The following is a 26,403-nucleotide window of genomic DNA, read 5'->3' on the forward strand; positions in this document are numbered from 1 at the left end:
TGTTTGGAAGTATCTGTGAGCCACGAGGACTCAGCAATCTCACACCCGCGAGATCAAGACTATTTAAGGTTATGGGTAGGATAGGATAGTGAGGTGGAGCTGCAGCAAGCTCTAAGCATGTATGGTGGCTCACATACGCAAATAAGTGCGAGAAGAGAAGCAACGCATCGAGCATGACGCTAGCAATGATCAAGAAGTGATCCTAAAACTACTTACGTTCAAGCATAACACAAGAACCGTGTTCACTTCCCGGACTCCACCGGAAAGAGATCATCACGGCTCACACGTGGTTGATACATTTTAATTAAGTTAAGTGTCAAGTTATCTACAACCGGACATTAACAAATTCCCATCTGCCCATAACCGCGGGCACGACTTTCGAAAGTTCCAAACCCTGCAGGGGTGTACCAACTTAGCCCATCACAAGCTCTCACGGTCAATGAAGGATATTCCTTCTCCCAGGAAGACCCGATCAGACTCGGAATCCTGGTTACAAGACATTTCAACAATGGTAAAACAAGACCAGCAAGACCGCCCAATGCGCCGACATCCCAATAGGAGCTGCACATATCTCGTTCTCAAGGCAACACCGGATGAACACTACGTACAGCTAAAACCAGCCCTCAAGTTACCCTGAGGTGGCGCTGCAAGTGGCTCTGTTTCGGACCAACACTTAGAGAAGCACTGGCCTGGGGGTGGGGATTATTATAAAGAAGACCCTCGGGCTCCGGAAACCAGAGGGAAAAAGTCTTAGGTTGTTAGGCAAATGTCAAACCAAGGTTGGGCCTTGCTGGAGGAGTTTTATTCAAAGAGAACTGTCAAGGGGTTCCCATAACACCCAACCGCGTAAGGAACGCAAAATCAAGTAACATAACACCGGTATGACAGAAACTAGGGCGGCAAGAGTGGAACAAAACACCAGGCATAAGGCCGAGCCTTCCACCCTTTACCAAGTATATAGATGCATTAAAGTATATAAGATATATTGTGATATCCCAAACATATCCATGTTCCAACAAGGAACAAACTTCATCTTCACCTGCAACTAGCAACGCTATAAGAGGTGCTGAGCAAAAGCGGTTGCTAGGAAAGGTGGGGTAGAGGCTTGACATGGCAATTTGGGAGGCATGAGATAGCAAGTGGTAGGTATCGCGGCATAGCGATAGAGCGAACAACTAGCAAGCAAAGATAGAAGTGATTTCGAGGGTATGGTCATCTTGCCTGAGATCCCGCAAGGAAGAAGAATGAGTCCATGAAGAAGACAAACAGACGTAGTCGAAGGAATCCTCGCAACTCCGGAACGGAACCGAAGCTAATGAGAGGAGCAACCTGGAAAGAAGCAAGAAACATAGTAAACAACCATCACATAGACATGGCATGATGCGCAAACAAGTATGATGCATGTCCGGTTTACTGAGGTATGGCATGGCAATATGCAACAAACAACACTACAAGTTAAGTGGAGCTCAATATGCAACGAGTTGCATATTGACGAAACACCACATTCGATTATTTAGCTCACTCCCGTTTATGTACCCAACAATATTAAATGTTGTTAAACATGGCAAGAGGTGAAACACAATTAAACTACACTATCTAAGAAATTTAAATGGGGCCGGAAACATCAAACAACAATTCCGTTAAATCCCCATATGCATTAGCAATTTAACGCAACAACAATTTTAAACATTTTAAATGTTATTAACATGATGCGGATGCCATGTTCAAGTTTATGCAATTTTATGAAAATGTAGATAAGAGCATGATATGAAGCATTTGGTCACCATGGCGGAACGAAAGGGTGCCACGTCAACAACGACGGGAATGGTGCCACGACGGCGAAACGGAAATGATGCCACAACAACATTCCGATGATCCGGTAGCTCACGGGGATACCGGTGCAAAAGGAAAAGTGACGGGAGCGTGACATGCAATAGTAGGTGGCGTCCTCCCGGTAACCGGGTGTGCCAAGTGTCGACAGCATGGAAGCGAGAGACACTACGGACACGATGCACACAACGGGTGCAACTCATACAAAATATGCAATCGTTCTCGGACGGTCGTCTCGGGGTTATACCTTCGAAGTGTGCGTTTCGAAGCGGATCGGTTCATAGAGGAAGTAGTCGTTCACGGGTGGTCAAGGGAAGTAGTGGTTCATGTCTGTCGATGTTCGGGGTCACGACACGAAACTTGGCGTCCATGGGGTCTTCAGCGATGGTCATGGTACATGTTTCGTAGACGTTCGGGCGGTGGTAGTGGGACACATTTTCGTAGAGGGACTTAACGAAAAGCACGTCGACGGTAGAGGTACCGATGTTCTCGGGGTACTTGTCGGTCCAGTCTTGACGGTCTCGTTTTTGCGACGGTAGTCGTACTAGTCGGTGGTAGTGGAACTTGGTGCATCCAAGGTCTTCGGGCGTAATGGTACACATGTCATCGGAGTAATTAGTCTCTCGTGGAACTCCAAGGTTCGTTGTGTAAGCGTACACATGTCTTTGGTGAAGATAGCCGCACATGCCCGTAGATGAACTTGCCGGGTCTTCGACATCTTGGTACTTGGCATCCTTCGACCTTGAGAGAGAAGAAACCGAACCGCGACGGTGCACGATGAGGAGGGTCCTACAGCAACAGGAGGTCGAAAGGCGAAGCAGCAGCAAGACGAAGTGGGTTCAGCATCAGACTTGGCATGGAGAAAGGGAAGCAGAGCTTCTGGAGGCTGGAGAGGCCCTGGACTTCGGGTGCGTGATGCCACAGGGAGGAGGCGAGACCTCGGCGGCGCATGGAGAGGATCGTGGTCGAGGAGGCCGTGGCTGAACGAGCGGGAGGCGCTGGACGCGGGAACACACGTGCCCAACAGGGCACGCGGGAGGATGGAGCTGAGGCAAGGCGTCAGAGGGAGCTGAGCAGCAGCAGGAGGAGAGGACCTTTGAGCTTGGCCGACAGCGGCCATGGAGGACGGAGGCACGGAGGCGAGGTAGAGTAGAGGGAGGAGACTCGGTCGGGAGCGACGGCAGGCTTGGGCTCGCCGGCCGATGGGGCGTCATGGCAAGGGAGGTGGAGCAGCGGAACGGAGGAGAGGGCGCTGCAAGGGAGGCAGGCCTCCATGAGGGACCTCCTGTCCAAGGCGCAGTAGCGGGAGCTCCGGCCTGGGTGGTTGGGGACGAGGTGCAGGAGAGGAAGGTGGGAGGCGATGACGTGCGTGAGGGAGGAGGACGAGGCCGGCATTGGTCATGCGAGAGAGAGAGATGGGATCGAGGGAGAGATGGCACTGAGGGAGGAGGGGATCGAGCCAGAGGCTCTGGCGGCACAAGAGAGCGAAGGTGAGGGAGAGAGCGAGGGTTCGGTCGGGCCTAGTAGTCGCTAGGGTTAGAGCCGGTGCGGGCTGGGCCGTGGGGAAAGGATAGGAGGGGGTCAGCTGGCCTTGGTGGGAAAGTGGGGAAGCAGGCCAGCCTGGCTCTAAGGCCCAAGTGGCCAGCTGGGCTTCTCTCTCTCCCTCATATTTCTTCTTCTTATCCATATACAATATGAATAGAACATTGGAAGAAATGCTCAGAGGGTTTGGCAGATAAGTAGAATGATATAAGGATAAATCTGAGGTCCTGGATTTATGAAGGATTTTAATAAAATGGTCTGGGCATTTTGAAGGATAGAAAAATAATTCATGTTTAAATTCAAACTTCAGCCATTTTTTAATCCAACCAAAACAAGTCCCAAATGGGATCAGATTTGGCAGAGGGGTTGAGGACATGGTCTAAAATAGATAGAAAAAATATTGAACATTTATGGAGGAATAAAAATATCACTTGCCAAAAAAAGAAAGAAAGAAGAAGAGTGGAGGAGGTGATAGTGCATTGATAGGTTGAGAGAGGAAACAAGGGGTACAATGCAACACATGGCATAACAAGTGAAATGGGCATGATGGCATGACGGCATGATGCAATGATGAATGCAACAAACCAACAACTCACATGACGAAACTCGGAAAACATGGAAGGCGTCTGAAGCTCCGTTCTTGGGGCGTTACAGACAACCCCAAATGTTAGAACCCCGATCGTCCCAACTGGGCACCACTAATGATCTGCCGAAAAAGACATATAACAACGATCAAGATCTTCATCGAGCTCCCACTTGAGCTCGGTAGCATCACCTGCACTGGTATCATCGGCACCCGCAACTGTTTGGAAGTATCTGTGAGCCACGAGGACTCAGCAATCTCACACTTGTGAGATCAAGACTATTTAAGTGTTGGAAATATGCCCTAGAGGCAATAATAAAATGGTTATTATTATATTTCCTTGTTCATGATAATTGTCTATTGTTCATGCTATAATTGTGTTATCCGGAAATCGTAATACATGTGTGAATACATAGACCACAACATGTCCCTAGTGAGCCTCTAGTTGACTAGCAGTTGATCAATAGATGGTTACGGTTTCCTGACCATGGACATTGGATGTCATTGATAACGGGATCACATCATTAGGAGAATGATGTGATGGACAAGACACAATCCTAAGCATAGCGCAAGATCATGTAGTTCGTCTGCTAAAGCTTTTCTAATGTCAAGTATCTTTTCCTTAGACAATGAGATTGTGCAACTCCCAGATACTGTAGGAATACTTTGGGTGTGCCAAACGTCACAACGTAACTGGGTGACTATAAAGGTGCACTACGGGTATCTCTAAAAGTGTCTGTTGGGTTGGCACGACTCAAGATTGGGATTTGTCACTCCGTATGATGGAGAGGTATCTCTGGGCCCACTCGGTAAGACATCATCCTAATGAGCTCAATGTGACTAAGGGTTGGTCACGGGATGATGTGTTACGCAACGAGTAAATTGACTTGCCTGTAACGAGATTGAACGAGGTATTGGGATACCAATGGTCGAATCTTAGGCAAGTAACGTACCTATTGACAAAGGGAATTGTATACGGGATTGCTTGAATCCTTGACATCGTGGTTCATCCGATGAGATCATCGTGGAACATGTGGGAGTCAACATGGGTATCCAGATCCCGCTGTTGGTTATTGGCCGGAGAGTTGTCTCGGTCATGTCTGCATGGTTCCCGAACCCGTAGGGTCTACACACTTAAGGTTCGATGACGCTAGGATTATTAGGAAGACTTGTATGTGATTACCAAATGTTGTTCGGAGTCCCGGATGAGATCCCGGACGTCACGAGGAGTTCCGGAATAGTCCGAAGGTGAAGATTTATATATGGGAAGTCATCATACGGTCATCGAAAATATTCGGGGGTATACCGGTATTGTACCGGGACCATCGGAGGGGTTCCGGGGTCCACCGGGAGGGTCCACCTGCCCCGGAGGGCCTTATGGGCTGTAGGTAGAAGGGAACCAGCCCCAAGTGGGCTGGGGCGCCAAAACCCCCTAGGGCCCATGCGCCTAGGGTTGGGGGGACCCTAAAGAGGGCGCCCCCCTTGGCTTGGGGGGCAAGCCCCCTCCCCCTTGGCCGCCCCCCTCTAGATCCCATCTAGAGGGGCCGGCCCCCTTCCCCCTTCTCCCTATAAATAGAGGGGTGAGGGGAGGGCTGCAGCACCACATCCAAGGCGCAGCCCCTCCCCTCCCCAACACCTCTCCTCCTCCGCGTGAGCTTGGCGAAGCCCTGCCGGAGAACTGCCACTCCATCACCACCACGCTGTCGTGCTGCTGTTGGAGCCTTCTTCCTCAACCTCTCCCTCCTCCTTGCTGGATTAAGGCACGGGAGACGTCACCGGGCTGCACGTGTGTTGAACGCGGAGACACCGTTGTTCGGTGCTTAGATCGGATTCGGCCACGATTTGAATCGCTACGTGTACGACTCCTCCAACCATGTTCTTGCAACGCTTCCGACTCGCGATCTTCAAGGGTATGAAGATGCACTCCCTTCTCTCTCGTTGCTAGTTACTCCATAGATTGATCTTGGTGATGCGTAGAAAAAAATTTAAATTTCTCCAATGATCCCCAACAGTGGTATCAGAGCTAGGTTTATGCGTAGTTTCTATGCACGAGTAGAACACAAGTTGTTGTGGGCGTCGATTTTGTCAATTTACTTGCCGTTACTAGTCTTATCTTGATTCGGCGGCATCGTGGGATGAAGCGGGCTGGACCAACCTTACACATACACTTACGTGAGACTGGTTCCACCGACTGACATGCACTAGTTGCATAAGGTTGCTAGCGGGTGTCTGTTTCTCCCACTTTAGTCGGATCGGATTCGATGAAAAGGGTCCTTATGAAGGGTAAATAGAAATTGGCATATCACGTTGTGGTTTTGGCGTAGGTAAGAAACGCTCTTGCTAGAAACCTATAGCAGCCACGTAAAAAACATGCAACAACAATTAGAGGACGTCTAACTTGTTTTTGCAGCATATGTCGTGTGATGTGATATGGCCAAAAGGATGTGATGAATGATATATGTGATGTATGAGATTGATCATGTTCTTGTAATAGGAATCACGACTTGCATGTCGATGAGTATGACAACCAACAGGAGCCATAGGAGTTGTCTTAATTTATTTATGACCTGCGTGTCAACATAAACGTCATGTAATTACTTTACTTTATTGCTAACCGTTAGCAATAGTAGTAGGAGTAATAGTTGGCGAGACAACTTCATGAAGACACGATGATGGAGATCATGATGATGGAGGTCATGGTGTCATGCCGGTGACGATGATGATCATGGCGCCCCGAAGATGGAGATCAAAAGGAGCAAAATGATATTGGCCATATCATGTCACTATTTGATTGCATGTGATGTTTATCATGTTTTACATCTTATTTTCTTAGAACGACGGTAGCATAAATAAGATGACCCCTCATTAAAATATCAAGAATGGTGTTCCCCCTAACTGTGCACCGTTGCTAAGGTCTGTTGTTCCGAAGCACCACGTGATGATCGGGTGTGATAGGTTCTAACGTTCGCATACAACGGGTGAGGGAGTCCTGGATTAGGGGGTCTCCGGACAACCGGACTATATCCTTTGGCCGGACTATTGGACTATGAAGATACAAGATTGAAGACTTTGTCCCGTGTCCGGATGGGACTCTACTTGGCGTGGAAGGCAAGCTAGGCAATACAGATATGTATATCTCCTCCTTTGTAACCGACCTTGTGTAACCCTAGCCCCCTCCGGTGTCTATATAAACCTGAGGGTTTTAGTCCGTAGGACAACATACAATCATACCATAGTCTAGCTTTTAGGGTTTAGCCTCTCCGATCTCGTGGTAGATCAACTCTTGTACTACTCATATTATCAAGAATAATCAAGCAGGATGTAGGGTTTTACCTCCATCAAGAGGGCCCAAACCTGGGTAAAACATCGTGTCCCCTGCCTCCTGTTACCATCCGCCTTAGACGCACGGTTCGGGACCCCCTACCCGAGATCCGCCGGTTTTGACACCGACATTGGTGCTTTCATTGAGAGTTCCTCTGTGTCATCGCCGTTAGGCTTGATGGCTCCTGCGATCATCGATAGCGATGCAGTCCAGGGTGAGACTTTTCTCCCCGGACAGATCTTTGTATTCGGCGGCTTCGCACTATGGGCCAACTCGCTTGGCCATCTGGAGCAGATCGAGAGTTACGCCCCTGGCCATCAGGTCAGGTTTGGAAGCTTAAACTACACGACAAATATCCGCGGAGACTTGATCTTCGACGAATTCGAGCCTTTGCCTAGTGCGCCACACAGTCATGATGAGCATGATTTAGCTCTACCATCGGATAGTGTCCAGGAGATCGCACCGGCAACCGTTCTGACCCTCAATTCGGAGCCAGCTGCGGCATCCATGGGCGGGTGGATAGACCCCGCCACGGAGGCCGTATCCTCAGCGGCGATCGAGCCGAATATCGACCTTACCCTTCACGAGAGCCGTGATGCCACACTGCCGCATCCTTCCCTGGCCACGGACTCCCAACCGCCTGCGCCCATGCCTATCGAATCCGATTGGGCGCCGATCATGGAGTTTACCTCCGCGGATATCTTTCAGCACTCGCCCTTCGGCGACATACTAAACTCATTAAGGTCTCTCTCCTTGTCAGGAGAGTCCTGGCCGAACCATGTCCGGCAGGATTGGGATGCGGATGACGAAGAAATTCGCCACCCACCCACCACCCACTTAGTAGCCACTATCGACGACATAACCGACATGCTCGACTTCGACTCCGAAGACATCGACGGTATGGACGACGATGCAGGAGGCGAAGAGGAACCACTGCCCACAGGGCACTGGACAACCACCTCATGATATGATATATACATGGTGGACACACCCAAATAAGGCAATGGCGACGAGACAGCGGAGGATGACCCCTCCAAGAAGCAACCCAAGCACCGGCGTCAGCGGCGCCGCTCAAAGTCTCGCCCAAGAAAAACCGATGACCCCGGCATAGGAGATAATAACACTCCGGACAGTCCCGAAGACGACAGCAATCTCCAGCAAGATTTAGGGCAGGAGGATGGAGAAGCCAGCCCTCCAGAGAGAGCGGCAGATGGAGAGGCGGAGGATGATAATTACATGCCTCCCTCCGAAGACGAGGCAAGCCTCGATGATGACGAATTCGTCATGCCTGAGGATCCCGTCGAACAAGAGCGCTTCAAGCGCCGGCTTATAGCCATGGCAAATAGCCTTAAGAAAAAGCAACAACAGCTTCAAGCTGATCAAGATTTGCTAGCTGACAGATGGAATGAAGTCCTTGCGGCCGAGGAATATAAACTCGAACGCCCCTCCAAGAGTTACCCAAAGCGTAGGTTGCTACCCCGACTAGAGGAGGAAGCACTCAAACCTACATCTCCAGCATATGATGCGGCTGACCGGCCACCTCGTGGCCGTGATAGAGAGGCATTTCGGCCAAAAACTCAACCCGCACCCTGACGCCACTCAAATAAAAATGACAAGGCACGGGGAAACATGCTAGACCTGCAAGACGTATTGGAGGACAAAGCAAAACATGCAAGATCGATCTATGGATCACGAGGGCGCGCCACTATGCGAGACGATAACCGTCATGCCGGATACAGTAAAAGTAAATCCGGCTGGGCTGAACACAGCTGGCAAGACTCATTTGAGCTACGTCGTGATATAGCCCAGTACAGAGGCGTCGCACACCCCCTATGCTTCACAGACGAAGTAATGGATCACCACATCCCAGAGGGTTTCAAACCCGTAAATATCGAATCATACGACGGCACAACAGATCCTGTGGTATGGATCGAGGACTTCCTCCTGCACATCCACATGGCCCGTGGTGATGATTTACATGCCATCAAATACCTCCCACTCAAGCTCAAAGGACCAACTCGGCATTGGCTCAACAGCCTGCCAGCAGAATCCATTAGCTGTTGGGAAGATCTGGAAGCCGCATTCCTCGACAACTTCCAGGGCACTTATGTGCGACCACCGGATGCCGATGACTTGAGCCACATAATTCAGCAGCCAGAGGAATCGACTAGGCAATTTTGGACACGGTTCCTAACAAAGAAAAATCAAATCGTCGACTGTCCGGATGCAGAGGCCCTAGCAGCTTTTAAGCACAACATCCGTGACGAGTGGCTCGTCCGGCACCTTGCCCAGGAAAAGCCGAAATCCATGGCAGCCCTCACGACACTCATGACCCGCTTTTGCGTGGGAGAGGACAGCTGGCTGGCTCGTAGCAATAACATATCAAAGAACCATGGTACTTCGGATACCAAGGATGGCAATGGCAGGTCACGTCGCAACAAACACAAGCGCCACATTAACAGCGACAATACCGAGGATACATCAGTCAATGCCGGATTCAAAGGCTCTAAACCCGGTCAGCGGAAAAAGCCATTTAAAAGAAACACTCCGGGCCCGTCCAGTCTGGACCGTATCCTCGATCGCTCGTGTCATATACACGGCACCCCCGACAAGCTAGCCAACCACACCAACAGGGATTGTTGGGTGTTCAAGCAGGCCAGCAAGTTAAATGCCGAAAACAAAGATAAGGGGTCGCATAGCGATGACAAGGAGGATCCCCGGCAGCCGAACACCGGAGGACAAAAGAGGTTCCCCCCACAAGTGCGGATGGTGAAGATGATATACGCAACCCACATTCCCAAGAGGAAGTGGAAGCGTGCGCTAAGGGACGTATATGCGTTGGAGCCAGTCACCGCAAAGTTCAACCCATGGTCCTCTTGCCCGATCACCTTCGATCGCAGGGACCACCCCACTAGTATCCGTCATGGAGGATTCACCACACTGGTTCTAGACGCAATCATTGACGGATTTCACCTCACTCGAGTCCTTACGGATGGCGGCAGCAGCCTGAACCTGCTTTACCAGGACACAGTGCGCAAAATGGGTATAGACCCCTCAAGGATCTAACCCACAAAAACGACCTTCAAAGGCGTCATACCAGGTGTAGAGGCCCATAGCACGGGCTCAGTCACACTGGAAGTGGTCTTCGGATCCCCGGATAACTTCCGAAGCGAGGAGTTAATCTTTGATATAGTCCCGTTCCGCAGTGGCTATCATGCACTGCTCGGGCGAACCGCATTTGCGAGATTCAATGCGGTACCACATTATGCATACCTTAAGCTCAAGATGCCAGGACCTCGGGGGGTCATCACAATTAATGGAAACATAGCGCACGCTCTCCGCATGGAGGAGCACACTGCGGCCCTCGCAGCAGAAGCACAAAGCAGCCTCTTAAGGCAATCCACTAGTTCGGCGATTAAGGACCCAGACACCTTCAAGCGCGCCCGGAGTAATCGGCAACAAGACCGCCTGGCACGTTCCGAGCTCGCATAGCAATGCGGCCCCACCCCAGTCCCAGCCAAAAGGCGAAATCCGTGTCGCACGTACATAATTACGCATTGAAAATACCATGGGCATAGGTGGGGAGGGGGGCACGACTACGGCACGCCCCAAGACGCGGCTCAACCGCACTAGGGGCTTCCCTCTTTATTATTTTTCTCTCTTTTAGGACTTTAATCTCCGGAAACCCTATCCGGTAGTATGATTGCCGAACACATGATGCAGCAACCAAGGAGGCAGAAAGCTACGTTGCACCACGGAACTCCCAGGTGGATTACGATAACGAGTGAAATACTTGCTTTAATGCCATTCCTCAGCTTTCCCTTGGAGGGGACATGTTAAATAGTCCTACTTTTTGCTTATCGCACTACCTGTATCATTTTGCTTTAACGCACCTTTTTGAATAAACAATGCATAACACTAGACTATTATCTCATTCTTTATTCTTCCTTTTTTACATATATGTTCATTTCATGACATCCAGCACCCGTACACTCTGGTACGGCTAATACGCTAGGGGCTTAAGCATACCCCATAATACGGCGTGAGAAGTCCGAACACTTTAGACAGTGTGGCACCCCGAACTTATAGCATTATATGCATCAGCTCCGAATCATGTCTTGGGTCAATAGTTGGGTTTGCCTGGCTCCCATGTTTTGGTACCTTACGTTCCGCTATATCAGCTAAGGTAGCACTGGGAGAACTACTGCGATTGTGCCCCGGTTCAGCTGGGCTAAGCACCTCAGTAGAGAAAGCTAAAACTGACTGTTATGATAAGGTGAGAGACTGGTCGCTATTCGAGAGGTTTCGAGTCCCTAAAGACTTATGCCGCTTAGAGCGAGGAGTCGGCTTTGTCCGGCTTAAGGCATGTATAGCGCCCCAAATTCGGTCTTCCGGATACTAGGGGCTTCGCCAAAATTTAAAGTTATAGAATTCTATGGCTAAGTGAGAGTGATAAAGCATTGTAGTCCGATTGCCTTGTTCGTTGCGCTGAGCACCTCCCTCGAAGGACCCAAAAAATGGGAACAAGAGTGCTCAGTTGTATCCCGAACACCCCAGCACTCGTGGCATGGGGGCAGAAGCCGACGACTAGCCATCTCTCAGATTTGATAAATAGCCGAACAGAAGGTAATATTTTAAATTCAAACAAGCGTTGCATAGCGCATATGAACAAGTTTTCATACCACAGGATCACACGAGCAAGTTCCTTCAAATATTACATTTTTCGCACACTCGTCCTCTACAAGACGGGCACCCTTCAGGACACCCTCATAATACATCTCGGGGTGGCGATGCTCCTTGCCCTGTGGCGGCCCCTCCTTCACCAGCTTCTCAGCGTCCATCTTGGCCCAGTGCACCTTCGCACAGGCGAAAGCCCGGCGTGCACCCTCGATGCAGACGGACCGCTTGACGATTTCCAGCCGTGGGCAGGCATCCACAAGCCGCCTCACTAGGCCGAAGTAGCTGTTGGGAAGGGCGTCGCCAGGCCACATCTGGACTATAAAGCCCTTCATGGCCTGTTCGTCCGCCTTGTGCAGCTCGACCTGTTGCTTCAGCTGGTCGCTCATAGGCATCGGGTGTTCGGTCCTAGTATACTGAGACCAGAACAGCTTCTCCATCGAGCTTCCCTCCTTGGCCTGGTAAAACTTTGCGGCATCCGACACGCTGCGGGGCAAATCTGCGAATGCTCCTGGAGAGCTCTGGACTCGGGTAAGTAACAAGTAATTTACTTTCACATGCTTGCTTTGCATATTGAATGCCTTACCCGCCGCTATCTTCCTCATCGCCTCAATCTCCTGAAGGGCCTTTTGGGCTTCAGCCTTGGCATTCTTTACGCTCTCAAGGGCCACGGCAAGCTCAGACGCTCACGTCTTCGAGTCAAGCTCCAATTCCTCGTGCTTCGTCACGAGAGCTTGGAGCTCTTGCTGCACCTCGCCCACCCGTGCCTCTTGCTTTTCCCGCTCGGTGCACTCCTGGGCCGCTTTGTTTTTGGCCTCGGACAGCGCTTGCTTCAGGGTCGCCACTTCGGTCGTGGCCCCTGGCAAATTCATAATGATCTGGTCATTTTGCAATCGCATCTTTTTATTATTATTATTATTATTATTATTATTATTATATATATATATATATATATATATATCTATAGACAAGGTATTACTTACCTTTGTTCTCCTCGAGCTGCCTCTTGGCAAGGCCGAGCTCTTTCTCGGACCCCTCGAGGTCCTGCTTCAGTGCGGCGACCTCCGCAGTCAGTGCGGCAGAGGCCATCAGCGAAGCCTGCATACGCATATAGACATACTTATAGTAGATTCCTGCAGATATTATTTGATCCTCTATTCGGTTTTTCTTTGTGAACACCAAACAGAGCATCCGGGGCTACTATCTATGCGGTAATATTTTTCCTACATTTTCAATACTTACCTCAAAGCCTGTTAGAAGGCTGGCACAGGCTTCAGTCAGTCCGCTCTTGGCAAACTGAACCTTCTTGATCACCGCACTAATAATAGTGCGGTGCTCTTCGTCGATGGAAGCGCCTCGAAGTGCTCCCAACAGGTTATCCGGTGCCTCTGGATGGACAGAGGTCACCGGCACGGGCGTCTTACCCCTTTTGGAAGGGGCCACCTGCCCGAGTCCGGAACCACTGGAGGTTTCGGCGCGGTGTTCGGCTGAGAGCGGAACTTGGAGCCCCCGGGAGTCTTGCTCCCTTTGCTCCTAGAGTCCAGAAGGTCGCCTTGAGGCACCTCCGGGACTGTCCCCCGCCGGCTCGGTGCCCCTTGAGACAATACCTCGGCATTGTCCGTAGGGCAAGGGGAGGAGGCGGTCGGAAGTGGATCACTATCCATATCCGACGAATCCAAGGAGCCGTCCAATGAGGACACGTCGATACGGGCTTGGGGCGGTCTGCATAATCATATTCGGCATTAGGAGAAGTAGTGTGACAAAGGTATGCTATGAGTTACTCTGGTATCCGTATACTTACGACTTCGCTAGGGGCTTGGCCCTGAGCAGCCACTCGTCTTCGCCTTCGGCGGCGGTGGTGGAGTAGTCCGGAAGAAGAGTCCTTCCCTTCTTGGACCCTTCGGCCTCCCCGGTCGGGGCGGCCTTCCTTTTCTTGTCTCCCCCGGCTGGAGGGGGAGCATCTTCATCTTCCTCCTTGTCTTCATGGGAGGAGTGCGCCGCGGAGTTATCGGACGATGAGTCCGATAACACTTGGCGCCGGGACCTTGTAAGGAGCCGGAGTTAGCATCTCCGTCAGGAGAGCGTCCGCGGTGTCTTCGGGCAGGGGGGCGGACAGTCAATCTGCTCCGATGCCTCCACCCAGTCCTGTTAAAGGCATGGGAGCTCAGACCCCGCATATGGTTAAGCTATAGGAAATAAATATCCTACCATATGTACAGAACTTACCGGATTCGCAGGGTGCTTCGCGCTTAGCCCGCGGTCCTCGGTCAGAGAGGGAGGGACCTCTGCGCCCTTGAACAGCACCCTCGAGACGTCTTTGTGCGTCGTGTCGAAGAGCTCGCTTAGAGTCTGGTGCTGGGCCGGGTCAAACTCCCATAAGTTAAAATCCCGTTGTTGACACGGGAGGATCCGGCGGAAGAGCATGACCTGGACTTGTTCGCACACGAACACGTCACCGTGTACCTTCGATGCCAGGGGTGATGCACCACAGCTCACGCCGAAGGAGACCCGCCGGAAGCTCGGTACGCAAGACAATCCGGCGGGTGCTTTTGAGGACCCGAAACCCCACACGCCCAGGAGGGACCCCGTCAGGGCGCGCGGTGGCTACGGGCTGCCCTAGGTCGACCTGATCGCCCCTAGGTCCTCGAGGTTCACTTCCCTGCAATGAAGAAGAACGAGGAAGAAGAAGAACAAGAGAGAGGGATAAAGGTAAAGGTAAAAGATGATAGATTGATATGTCGATTGTGTGCTGTTATTCAATCGGCCGTACATATATATGAGGCGGCTAGACTTTCCGTACAAGAAAAGGACTCAAATCCCGTCCAAAACATCAAAAGATAACCTAACTCGGACCACGAGGGCCGGAACTTCCGGGCTAAAATTACACCAAGTAGCCCTCTTGCACAGCTCCTGCAGGTCGCATATGACTTCGGATCGCGATGGTTCCAAAAGCAAAGTTGGAGATCTTGCAATGGAGAAAAATTCCTTAGTTGATCACTTTTTCATCCGAGGTCATCTTGATGTCGAAATCGGCCCCGCAAATCTGCAAATAATGTTAAAATTCCAGTCTTCGGGGCGCACCGCGTGCAGAGTTTCTGTTTAGCCGGAACCTTCCCGGAAGTTATGCCTGGAACTTCCGGGGCAAACTTACACAACACACTGTTTTGGCTCTAACTTTTGCATACGAACTTCGATTTAGACGTTTTTATATTGAAATTGATCGTCTCGACGAGACGAAGACAATCCGTGTAGAAACATTTCTCATATGAGTCCATCTTGGGGGCATAATCAGCTGAATAGTGTTCTGAATATAAAATCTGAGTACTTCAAACACAACTTCGGCCTTAGAGATGAGACCGGATGGCTATGGCCCAAATATGAAAGTTTCTCCTTTTGACGATACGGAACTTGCTCACTTTGAGCACTTCTCCATTTGAGGTCATCTTAATTAAGTTCTTGGCCGTGTCAAAATCTGGTGTGAACACATGCCCCCCTGTTTTTCGGCAAACTTGTGTGCCGAAAAATAACTTGCACATTGCTTTTTCGAAGGACGATGTCAACACTCCATAGGCCGTTTTGCATGTTCTTAGGACGATAAGTATATATCGGCCATTGTTTGTTTGAACCTCTTGAGGCAAACTTGGGTGAAAACTTCTCAGCTTCTATAACAATTCGGTGATAAGGTTCCATAGACCAAAACCATCCTCCAAACCATATTGTTCTCCCCTTCGCTAGGATTTTGCAGATAATCAAGAATGAACTTCCTTCAATCCTTACTTCGTCTGCATAAAATTTTCATTAGTGGCCGGAGCGATGGGCTTCGATTCGGCCTTACCTATGTTGACAAGACCTAGAATCGGCTATTGATAGAAATGCAATACACCATGGTTAACATAGCAGCCGGATGCTTGCTGTGCCAACTCTTTCGAATTGTCATGTCTAGATATATGAACAATTTTAAAGCAACCCAAGGTAAATCTTGCATCTAGACATACCAATAGACGTACCAAAAGATAAACTATAAGTGATTCGTCAAAACATTGATAACCCTTGGATATTTGTTGCACTACTAATAACGAATCACCGGAAGCCTCAATATGTATAGCACCTATAGCAAGGCAAAGCTCCAATCCAAATGACAATGCATATTCGGCTTTGATCATTGTGCAAAAATATTTTAAGCGGCACGAGGCTTCACAAAATAGCACCATAAGGAGATATATAAATAATACCAACACCTTGGCCATCGCTACAATTTTAACCATAAAAAATAACCTCCATGGTACTAGAAAGACTAGGACAATATCAATGAACATGTACTTTGTTTTGGTCTCCAATTGAACTAAGGACGATGTTAGGATACTACATCGGCCATGCTTTGACATATTCTTAGGGCGATAGATAAATATCGGCCATTACCATGAGGTCCATGTAGAATTCACCCACCAAAGTATGTATAGCCGAAATAAACAAATGAAATAGCAATAAAATATTTCGGCCCCTTTGTATTAGCAACAAAAATGTAACTAACCAAATGTATAGTGATTTGGTAATACCCTGTCATGATATAGAAAATTATGTTGCATCCATGGATCAAAATAAATCCATGGAGGGTAATTGATCATACCTATGGATGAATTCCATGGCAAATGCATGAATGGTATGGTTGAAGAATATGGATGATGTGCTAACCGAAGATTTTGATGTTGTGATGTGCACCTTCGGCTTAATTGTTTGTTGCTTTCATCCTTCTCTTTCTTCACTTTTGTAACACTTGTTGCAATATAAGGTTGCACATCATTTTTATTTTGACTGCTCCTCTTGGGAACCCATGCCATGTTCTTCTTTTTCAGCTCTTGTGCACTATGTTTTTGTAATTCCTTCTTTCGCCAATACGATAAGCCGAGGGGGTACCCCGGCTCTAATTTTGTTTGAAGCAATGGAAATTCTTGTTTTACCTTGTGCACTCTCAACTTCTTTTCTTCAGATTTGGCACTTTGACTCTCAATAATTGGTTGCTTCGTCTCATTGCCTTTAGTAGACAATGTCAACGCTTTAATTGGCTCTTTTTCATTTGAGATCAAATCTGAAGTTGCACTCTTACGACCATCTCTTTTAACACAATAAACTTGCTTGACCACCTTTTTCTTCTTCTTTGAGCTCTGGACCGATTCCTTACGATTGAAATGGTCTTTAACATGTGATTGTTCAACTTTTGATCTTCTCAGAGCTGCATAATATTGATGAGATGGTCTGAAATAAGATGGAGAATGTGCCCTTGTATCATACCTGTCCCATGATGGATATGGATCTACATGAGCATAGGGAGGCATCCACGACATTGGCATTGGCGGCCCAAAATAAGGATATGAATATGTTGCATTAAAACTCTCACTTTGCCAATACCAATCCTCATATTTGCGCCTTGGGGGTGATCTTGGTTTCTTTGCATGGTTTGGCCGATAAGCATTCTACTCTTCACTCTTCTTTTGATATTTATCCAATAGTTCAGCGAAGGTGATTTTTGATATCTTACACTTGCGCTTATTTTGGCCTTTGTTTTCTTTTGTTTTGATTTCATTGATCATTGGATTTCCTTGCTGCCCCCCCAGTCCTTGGCGTCTTCATTGTAGCTTCGATGGAATTCTCGCCCTCAAGTTCATGTTCATTGTGCTCTTCAACAACTTCTTTACTTGAAAGCATGATCCCGTCACCTGCAATTTTTACCTTCTCTTTAGATGCATCGGCTTGAAGTAGCCGATGCAAAAACTTTTTGCCACCAAGACCAATCGGAATAGACTGGTCATCCTTTGGTGTTTCAACAATTCTCTATCGTCCTTTATCAATGTTCGATTTAACTATTTGATGAAAGATATTGCAATCCTCAAAATTATGTTTGAACGAATGATGCAACCTACAATACATTCGTCCTTGAATTGATGGCTTGACATGGTGATCAAGAATTCTTATGTAATTATTTTTCAGCAACAAATCAAATATTTGATCACACATGCTTGAACTGAAGGTAAACTTTTTATTTTCTAGCCGATCTTGCTGTGAGAACGGCTTTGGAGTTAAGGAAACGAATGGTTCAGATTTTGTATCACCCCATTCGGCTATGAACTTTATTTTGCATTCTCTTACCGATGTCATTGGATAATATATTATACTAGCATCGGTTTTTTGAAAAGAATCTAACCTTGGCTTTAAGTTTCTGAAACAAAAATAGTTAGAACACGCATGCCTCAATTGATACCAAGAGTAAGTCAAGTATGAAACAAGCAAGGCTACCCATGTAGATACAAACTTTAAATAAAGCAACAGGGAAAGCTTTGGCTGCAACAATAAGTCATTATCGGTCTTTATAAATGGCGCAATGGGTTGACCGATATATTCTATAATGTTTTTATTGCTAACAAGTAAATTACCATTCTTCATTGGTCTTTCTACATAATTTAGAGGATTTTTCTAATAGATGCATCAACAATAAAGTTTTGACCAAATCTGAAAATAGGTAAATTACTTGCTAAACATACCTCTTCAAATATGTTCAGAGAGCATGATGGTGGTGTGACTTGAACAATATCTTGATCCGCCTTTGGATGGCTCCCCAATGCCTCTTCATCATCTTTTTCTTGATTTAGTGCATCATTAGTTTGAAGATCTTTTTCAACCGAACTTTGTTCGGCTACTTGTTCTTGTCCTTGAAGCTCGTCAATTTCTATGGCACGAAACTCATAGGGCAGGAATTAGGTTCCATTAATTTCAGAAAAGTCAAGCATGGTTGTTTTGCTAGGCTTTCCATGCCCTTTCTCAATAATGCTTGCCTCTTTGGATTTGATGGATTCGGAATATATACTACTTGATTCGGCTTTTTCAACCGAAGCACTTTTAGTTTCCGAATCATCATTCTTTTTTCTGGTTATATCAATTGGCAAGGCTTCTTTTCTTTGAGCTAATTCCCTATCAATTCTCTCTAGGCGAAGTACCTGAACCCTATCACGCAAAGCTTTAACTTCCCTCTCAATTTCAGTCCGCTCTAGATTAGTTTGCCTCCCAATGCTTTTAGAATCTTTCGGCAATGTAGTGTTAGTGTTGCCGAAATTTTGCAATTGTGTAGGGGGTGTATAATATGCTGCGGTACTAGGTGGAGGTGTATGCACTGCTGTATAACCATATGCCCTTTCGCCAATTCTATCAATGCATGTAGTTTCATCTTCTTGCAAAACTCTAGCCTTTATTGCGGCATAATCAGGAAACAACCCCTTTTCATATTGTTCAAGGCAAAGAGCACTATTTTTCTTGTTTTCTGCCAAGCTCTTTTTTAATGCAGCCACAAGCGCTTCTGGAAGGGATTGCTCCACAATACTTTCAGATTCTTTCGGCAATGATTCGTGAGTGTTGCATAAATTCTCGAATTGCATAGACTATGCATTATATGCTACAGTATTTGATGACGTCACATGTGTTCCTATAAAATTTTCACTTATTCGGCCATGACCATGAAGATGCGGGGCCGAATTATGAACATCTACAGTTGCATACGGTGCTGAAAAATTACTACCATGAGGTGTAGCATATGATGGTTGAGAGTAACTGGCCGAATAGCTAGTAGTAGCATGGCCTATTCTCCCAACAATCGGCAATGTTGGATCCACATACTGCAAATTAATTGCCGATGAATAAAAAGGTGAAACACTTTCTTCTATGATATTGAAAATTTTAACATGAGGTGTTTCAAATTGATTAACCGAACCCATCATGTTGTTCATCGGCATATGGATTTGTGGTGTTGCCGATTCATGAGGGTTGGGATACATATGTTGCATGTTGCTAAAATCATAAGAATTTGAAGCACAAAGATTATTTTGCATCGGCCCTTGCGCATGATTAGAAGCATGATTGATAAAACTAGGGCTAGCCGATACATTATGCTCATTAGCGATCTAGCAACAACATATGAATTATTTGCATCTACAAAGGGGAATTGAGTGTTCATATTACCTTCGTAAATTGCAAACCCTAGATGATGATCTCTTCGTAGCAAGAATGGGCTAGAGACCGTTCAAAGCTTCGTCCCCAGCGGAGTCGCCAAAAAGTGTGTTCGCACACGAACACCTCACCGTGTACCTTCGACGCCGTGGGTGATGCACCGCAGTTCACGTCGAAGGAGACCCGCCGGAAGCACGGTACGCAAGACAATCCGGTGGGTGCTTTTGAGGACCCGAAACCCCACACGCCCGGGAGGGACCCCGTCAGGGCGCGCGGCGGCTATGGGCTGCCCTAGGTCGACCTGATCGCCCCTAGGGCCTCGAGGTTTGCCGCCCTACAATGAAGAAGAACGAACGAAGAATGGGGAAGAAGAAGAACAAGGGAGAGGGATAAAGGTAAAGGTAAAAGATGATAGATTGATATGTCGATTATGTGTTATTATTCAATCGGCCATCACCTCTTACACATATATGAGGCGGCTGGACTTTTCGTACAAGAAAAGGACTCAAATCCCGTCCAAAACATCAAAATATAACCTAACTCGGACCACGAGGGCCGGAACTTCCGGTCAGCCCGGAACTTCCGGGCTAAATTACACGAAGTAGCCCTCTTGCACAGCTCCTGCAGGTTCCATATGGCTTCGGATCGCGATGGTTCCAAAAGCAAAGTTGTAGATCTTGCAATGGAGAAAAATTCCTTAGTTGATCACTTTTTCATCCGAGGTCATGTTGATGTCGAAATCGGTCCCGCAAATCTGCAAATAATATTAAAATTCCAGTCTTCGGGGCGCATCGCGTGCAAAGTTTCTGTTTAGCCGGAACCTTCCCGGAAGTTTTGCCCGGAACATCCGGGGCAAACTTATGCAGCACACTATTTTGGCTCTAACTTTTGCATACGAACTCAGATTTAGACGTTTTTTAAAACGAAATCGATCGTCTCGACGAGACGAAGACAATCCGTGTAGAAACATTTCTCATATGAGTCCATATTGGGGGCGTAATCAGCTGAATAGTGTTCTGAATATAAAATCTGAGTACTTCAAACACAACTTCGGCCTTAGAGATGAGACCGGATGGCTATGGCCCAAATATGGAAGTTTCTCCTTTTGACGATACGAAACTTTCTCACTTTGAGCACTTCTCCATTTGAGGTCATCTTAATTAAGTTCTTGGCCGTGTCAAAATCTGGTGTCAACAGGACTATGTTGACAAGTTTAAGTTTCTTGCTTGCCATGTTCCGGATACACTTCTGGAGTCCGTCCAGCTCCACCGATGAACCCCAGGACATGCCCTTCTCCTTTTAGGAAGTGAGCTGCATGGGGATTCTGGATCGAAACTCGGGGGCCGCCACCAAGTTGGTGTCGCGCGGCTCGGTGATGGAGAACCACCCCGATTGCCACCCCTTTATTGTCCCCACGAAGGAGCCCTCGAGCCATGTAACGTTGGGCATCTTGCCCACCATGGCTCCACCGCATTCCGCTTGTTGGCCACTCACCATCTTCGGCTTGATATTGAAGGTCTTCAGCCATAGGCCGAAGTGGGGCCAGATGCGGAGGAAGGCCTCGCACACGACGATGAACGCCGAGATGTTGAGGATGATGTTCGGGGCCAGATCATGAAAGTCCAGCCCATAGTAGAACATGAGGACGCGGACAAATGGATGGAGGTGAAACCCTAGTCCGCAGACGAAATGGTGGAGGAAGACCACCCTCTCGTGAGGTTCTGGGGTGGGGATGACCTGCGCCGCGGCTGGCAGCCGGTGCGCGATGTCCGCGGCTAAGTATCCAGCTCCATGCAACTTTTTGATGTGCCCCTCTGTGACGGAGGAGGCCATCCACTTGCCTCCCGCTCCGGACATGTTTGGAGAGATTTAAGGAGGAGGATGTGGACTTGGGCGATGGAGCTCGAGTCCACATCCTCCTCCTTAACTCTCTCCAAACATGTCTAGCTTTTAGGGTTTAGCCTCTCCGATCTCGTGGTAGATCAACTCTTGTACTACTCATATTATCAAGAATAATCAAGCAGGATGTAGGGTTTTACCTCCATCAAGAGGGCCCAAACCTGGGTAAAACATCGTGTCCCCTGCCTCCTGTTACCATCCGCCTTAGACGCATGGTTCGGGACCCCCTACCCGAGATCCGCCGGTTTTGACACCGACATTGGTGCTTTCATTGAGAGTTCCTCTGTGTCGTCGCCATTAGGCTTGATGGCTCCTGCGATCATCGATAGCGATGCAGTCCAGGGTGAGACTTTTCTCCCCGGACAGATCTTTGTATTCGGCGGCTTCGCACTATGGGCCAACTCACTTGGCCATCTGGAGCAGATCGAGAGTTACGCCCCTGGCCATCAGGTCAGGTTTGGAAGCTTAAACTACACGACAAATATCTGCGGAGACTTGATCTTCGATGAATTCGAGCCTTTGCCTAGTGCGCCACACAGTCACGATGAGCATGATTTAGCTCTACCATCGGACAGTGTCCAGGAGATCGCACCGGCAACCGTTCCGACCCTCAATTCGGAGAGAGCTGCGGCATCCATGAGCGGGTGGATAGACCCCGCCACGGAGGCCGTATCCTCAGCGGCGATCGAGCCGAATATCGACCTTACCCTTCACGAGAGCCGTGATGCCACACTGCCGGATCCTTCCCTGGCCACGGACTCCCAACCGCCTGCGCCCATGCCTATCGAATCCGATTGGGCGCCGATCATGGAGTTTACCTCCGCGGATATCTTTCAGCACTCGCCCTTCGGTGACATACTAAACTCATTAAGGTCTGTCTCCTTGTCAGGAGAGTCCTGGCCGAACCATGTCCGGCAGGATTGGGATGCGGATGACGAAGAAATTCGCCACCCACCCACCACCCACTTAGTAGCCACTATCGATGACTTAACCGACATGCTCGACTTCGACTCCGAAGACATCGACGGTATGGACGATGATGCAGGAGGCGAAGAGGAACCACTGCCCACAGGGCACTGGACAACCACCTCATCATATGATATATACATGGTGGACACACCCAAATAAGGCAATGGTGACGAGACAGCGGAGGATGACCCCTCCAAGAAGCAACCCAAGCACCGGCGTCAGCGGCGCCGCTCAAAGTCTCGCCCAAGCAAAACCGGTGACCCCGGCACAGGAGATAATAACACTCCGGACAGTGCCGAAGACGGCAGCAATCCCCTCCAGCAAGATTTAGGGCAGGAGGATGGAGAAGCCAGCCCTCCAGAGAGAGCGACAGATGGAGAGGCGGAGGATGATAATTACATGCCTCCCTCCGAATACGAGGCAAGCCTCGATGATGACGAATTCGTCATGCCTGAGGATCCCGTCGAACAAGAGCGCTTCAAGCGCCGGCTTATAGCCACGGCAAATAGCCTTAAGAAAAAGCAACAGCAGCTTCAAGCTGATCAAGATTTGCTAGCTGACAGATGGACTGAAGTCCTTGCGGCCGAGGAATATAAACTCGAACGCCCCTCCAAGAGTTACCCAAAGCGTAGGTTGCTACCCCGACTAGAGGAGGAAGCACTCAAACCTACATCTCCAGCATATGATGCGGCTGACCGGCCACCTCGTGGCTGCGACAGAGAGGCATTTCGGCCAAAAACTCAGCCTGCACCCCGACGCCACTCAAATAAAAATGACAAGGCACGGGGAAACATGCTAGACCTGCAAGACGTATTGGAGGACAAAGCAAAACATGCAAGATCGATCTATGGATCACGAGGGCGCGCCACTATGTGAGACGATAACCGTCATGCCGGATACAGTAAAAGTAAATCCGACCGGGCCGAACACAGCGGGCAAGACTCATTTGAGCTACATCACGATATATCCCAGTACAGAGGGATCGCACACCCCCTATGCTTCACAGACGAAGTAATGGATCACCAAATCCCAGAGGGTTTCAAACACGTAAATATTGAATCATACGACGGCACAACAGATCCTGTGGTATGGATCGAGGATTTCCTCCTGCACATCCACATGGCCCATGGTGATGATCTACATGCCATCAAATACCTCCCACTCAAGCTCAAAGGACCAACTCGGCATTGGCTCAACAGCCTGCCAGCAGAATCCATTAGCTGTTGGGAAGATCTGGAAGCCGCATTCCTCGACAACTTCCAGGGCACTTATGTGCGACCACCGGATGCCGATGACTTGAGCCACATAATTCAGCAGCCAGAGGAATCGACTAGGCAATTCTGGACACGGTTCCTAACAAAGAAAAATCAAATCGTCGACTGTCCGGATGCAGAGGCCCTAGCAGCTTTTAAGCACAACATCCGTGACGAGTGGCTCGTCCGGCACCTTGCCCAGGAAAAGCCGAAATCCATGGCAGCCCTCAGGACCCTCATGACCCGCTTTTGCGTGGGAGAGGACAGCTGGCTAGCTCGCAGCAATAACATATCAAAGAACCATGGTACTTCGGATACCAAGGATGGCAATGGCAGGTCACGTCGCAACAAACACAAGCGCCACATTAACAGCGACAATACCGAGGATACATCAGTCAATGCCGGATTCAAAGGCCCTAAACCCGTTCAGCGGAAAAAGCCATTTAAAAGAAACACTCCGGGCCCGTCCAGCCTGGACCGTATCCTTGATCGCTCGTGTCAGATACACGACACCCCCGACAAGCCAGCCAACTACACCAACAGGTATTGTTGGGTGTTCAAGCAGGCCGGCAAGTTAAATGCCGAAAACAAAGATAAGGGGTCGCATAGCGATGACAAGGAGGATCCCCGGCAGCCGAACACCGGAGGACAAAAGAGGTTGCCCCCACAAGTGCGGACGGTGAAGATGATATATGCAACCCACATTCCCAAGAGGAAGCGGAAGCGTGCGCTAAGGGACGTATATGCGTTGGAGCCAGTCGCCGCAAAGTTCAACCCATGGTCGTCTTGCCCGATCACCTTCGATCGCAGGGACCACCCCAGTAGTATCTGTCATGGCAGATTCACCGCACTGGTTCTAGAGGCAATCATTGACGGATTTCACCTCACTCGAGTCCTTATGGATGGCGGCAGCAGCCTGAACCTGCTTTACCAGGACACAGTGCGCAAAATTGGTATAGACCCCTCAAGGATCTAACCCACAAAAACGACCTTCAAAGGTGTCATACCAGGTGTAAAGGCCCATTGCACTGGCTCAGTCACACTAGAAGTGGTCTTCGGATCCCCGGATAACTTCCGAAGCGAGGAGTTAATCTTTCATATAGTCCCGTTCCGCAGTGGCTATCATGCACTACTCGGGCGAACCGCATTTGCGAGATTCAATGTGGTACCGCATTATGCATACCTCAAGCTCAAGATGCCAGGACCTCGGGGGGTCATCACAGTTAATGGAAACACAGAGCGCGCTCTCCGCACGGAGGAGCACACTACGGCCCTCGCAGCAGAAGCACAAAGCAGCCTCTTAAGGCAATCCACTAGTTCGGTGATTAAGGACCCGGACACCTTCAAGCGCGCCCAGAGTAATCGGCAACAAGACCGCCGGGCACGTTCCGAGCTCGCATAGCAATGCGGCCCCCACCCCAGTCCCAGCCAAAAGGCGAAATCCGTGTCGCACGTACATAATTACACATTGAAAATACCATGGGCATAGGTGGGGAGGGGGGCACGACTACGGCACGCCCCAAGACGCGGCTCAACCGCACTAGGGGCTTCCTGCTTTATTATTTTTCTCTCTTTTAGGACTTTAATCTCCGGAAACCCTATCCGGCAGTATGATTGCCGAACACATGATGCAGCAACCAAGGAGGCAGAAAGCTACGTCGCACCACGGAACTCCCAGGTGGATTACGATAACGAGTGAAATACTTGCTTTAATGCCATTCCTCAGCTTTCCCTTGGAGGGGACATGTTAAATAGTCCTACTTTTTGCTTATCGCACTACCTGTATCATTTTGCTTTAATGCACCTTTTTGAATAAACAATGCATAACACTAGACTATTATCTCATTCTTTATTCTTCCTTTTTTTTACATATATGTTCATTTCATGACATCCAGCACCCGTACACTCTGGTACGGCTAATACGCTAAGGGCTTAAGCATACCCCATAATACGGCGTGAGAAGTCCGAACACTTTAGACAGTGTGGCACCCCGAACTTATAGCATTATATGCATCAGCTCCGAATCATGTCTTGGGTCAATAGTTGGGTTTGCCCGGCTCCCATGTTTTGGTACCTTACGTTCCGCTATATCAGCTAAGGTAGCACTGGGAGAACTACTGCGATTGTGCCCCGGTTCAGCTGGGCTAAGCACCTCAGTAGAGAAAGCTAAAACTGACTGTTATGATAAGGTGAGAGACTGGTCGCTGTTCGAGAGGTTTTGAGTCCCTAAAGACTTATGCCGCTTAGAGCGAGGAGTCGGCTTTGTCCGGCTTAAGGCATGTATAGCGCCCCAAATTTGGTCTTCCGGATACTAGGGGCTTCGCCAAAATTTAAAA

At 48.8% G+C, this 26,403-nt stretch overlaps 1 protein-coding gene across 1 annotated transcript; it reads right to left on the reverse strand.

The window, feature by feature from the left end:
- Window positions 1-2,108: 2,108 nt before the first annotated feature.
- LOC147964892 (uncharacterized) lies at window positions 2,109-2,950 on the reverse strand. The gene is made up of 2 exons (XM_087528076.1): window positions 2,769-2,950; window positions 2,109-2,619 (listed from the first exon to the last, which is right to left on the reverse strand). Exons 1-2 carry the CDS (start codon window positions 2,948-2,950, stop codon window positions 2,109-2,111), a joined length of 693 nt encoding a protein of 230 aa, XP_087384202.1.
- Between the last annotated feature and the right edge of the window lie 23,453 nt (window positions 2,951-26,403).

The sequence above is a fragment of the Triticum urartu genome, chromosome 6A (assembly GCF_056163025.1).
Source record: "Triticum urartu cultivar PI428250 chromosome 6A, HENAU_Tu73, whole genome shotgun sequence".
NCBI classification, from domain to species: domain Eukaryota; kingdom Viridiplantae; phylum Streptophyta; class Magnoliopsida; order Poales; family Poaceae; genus Triticum; species Triticum urartu.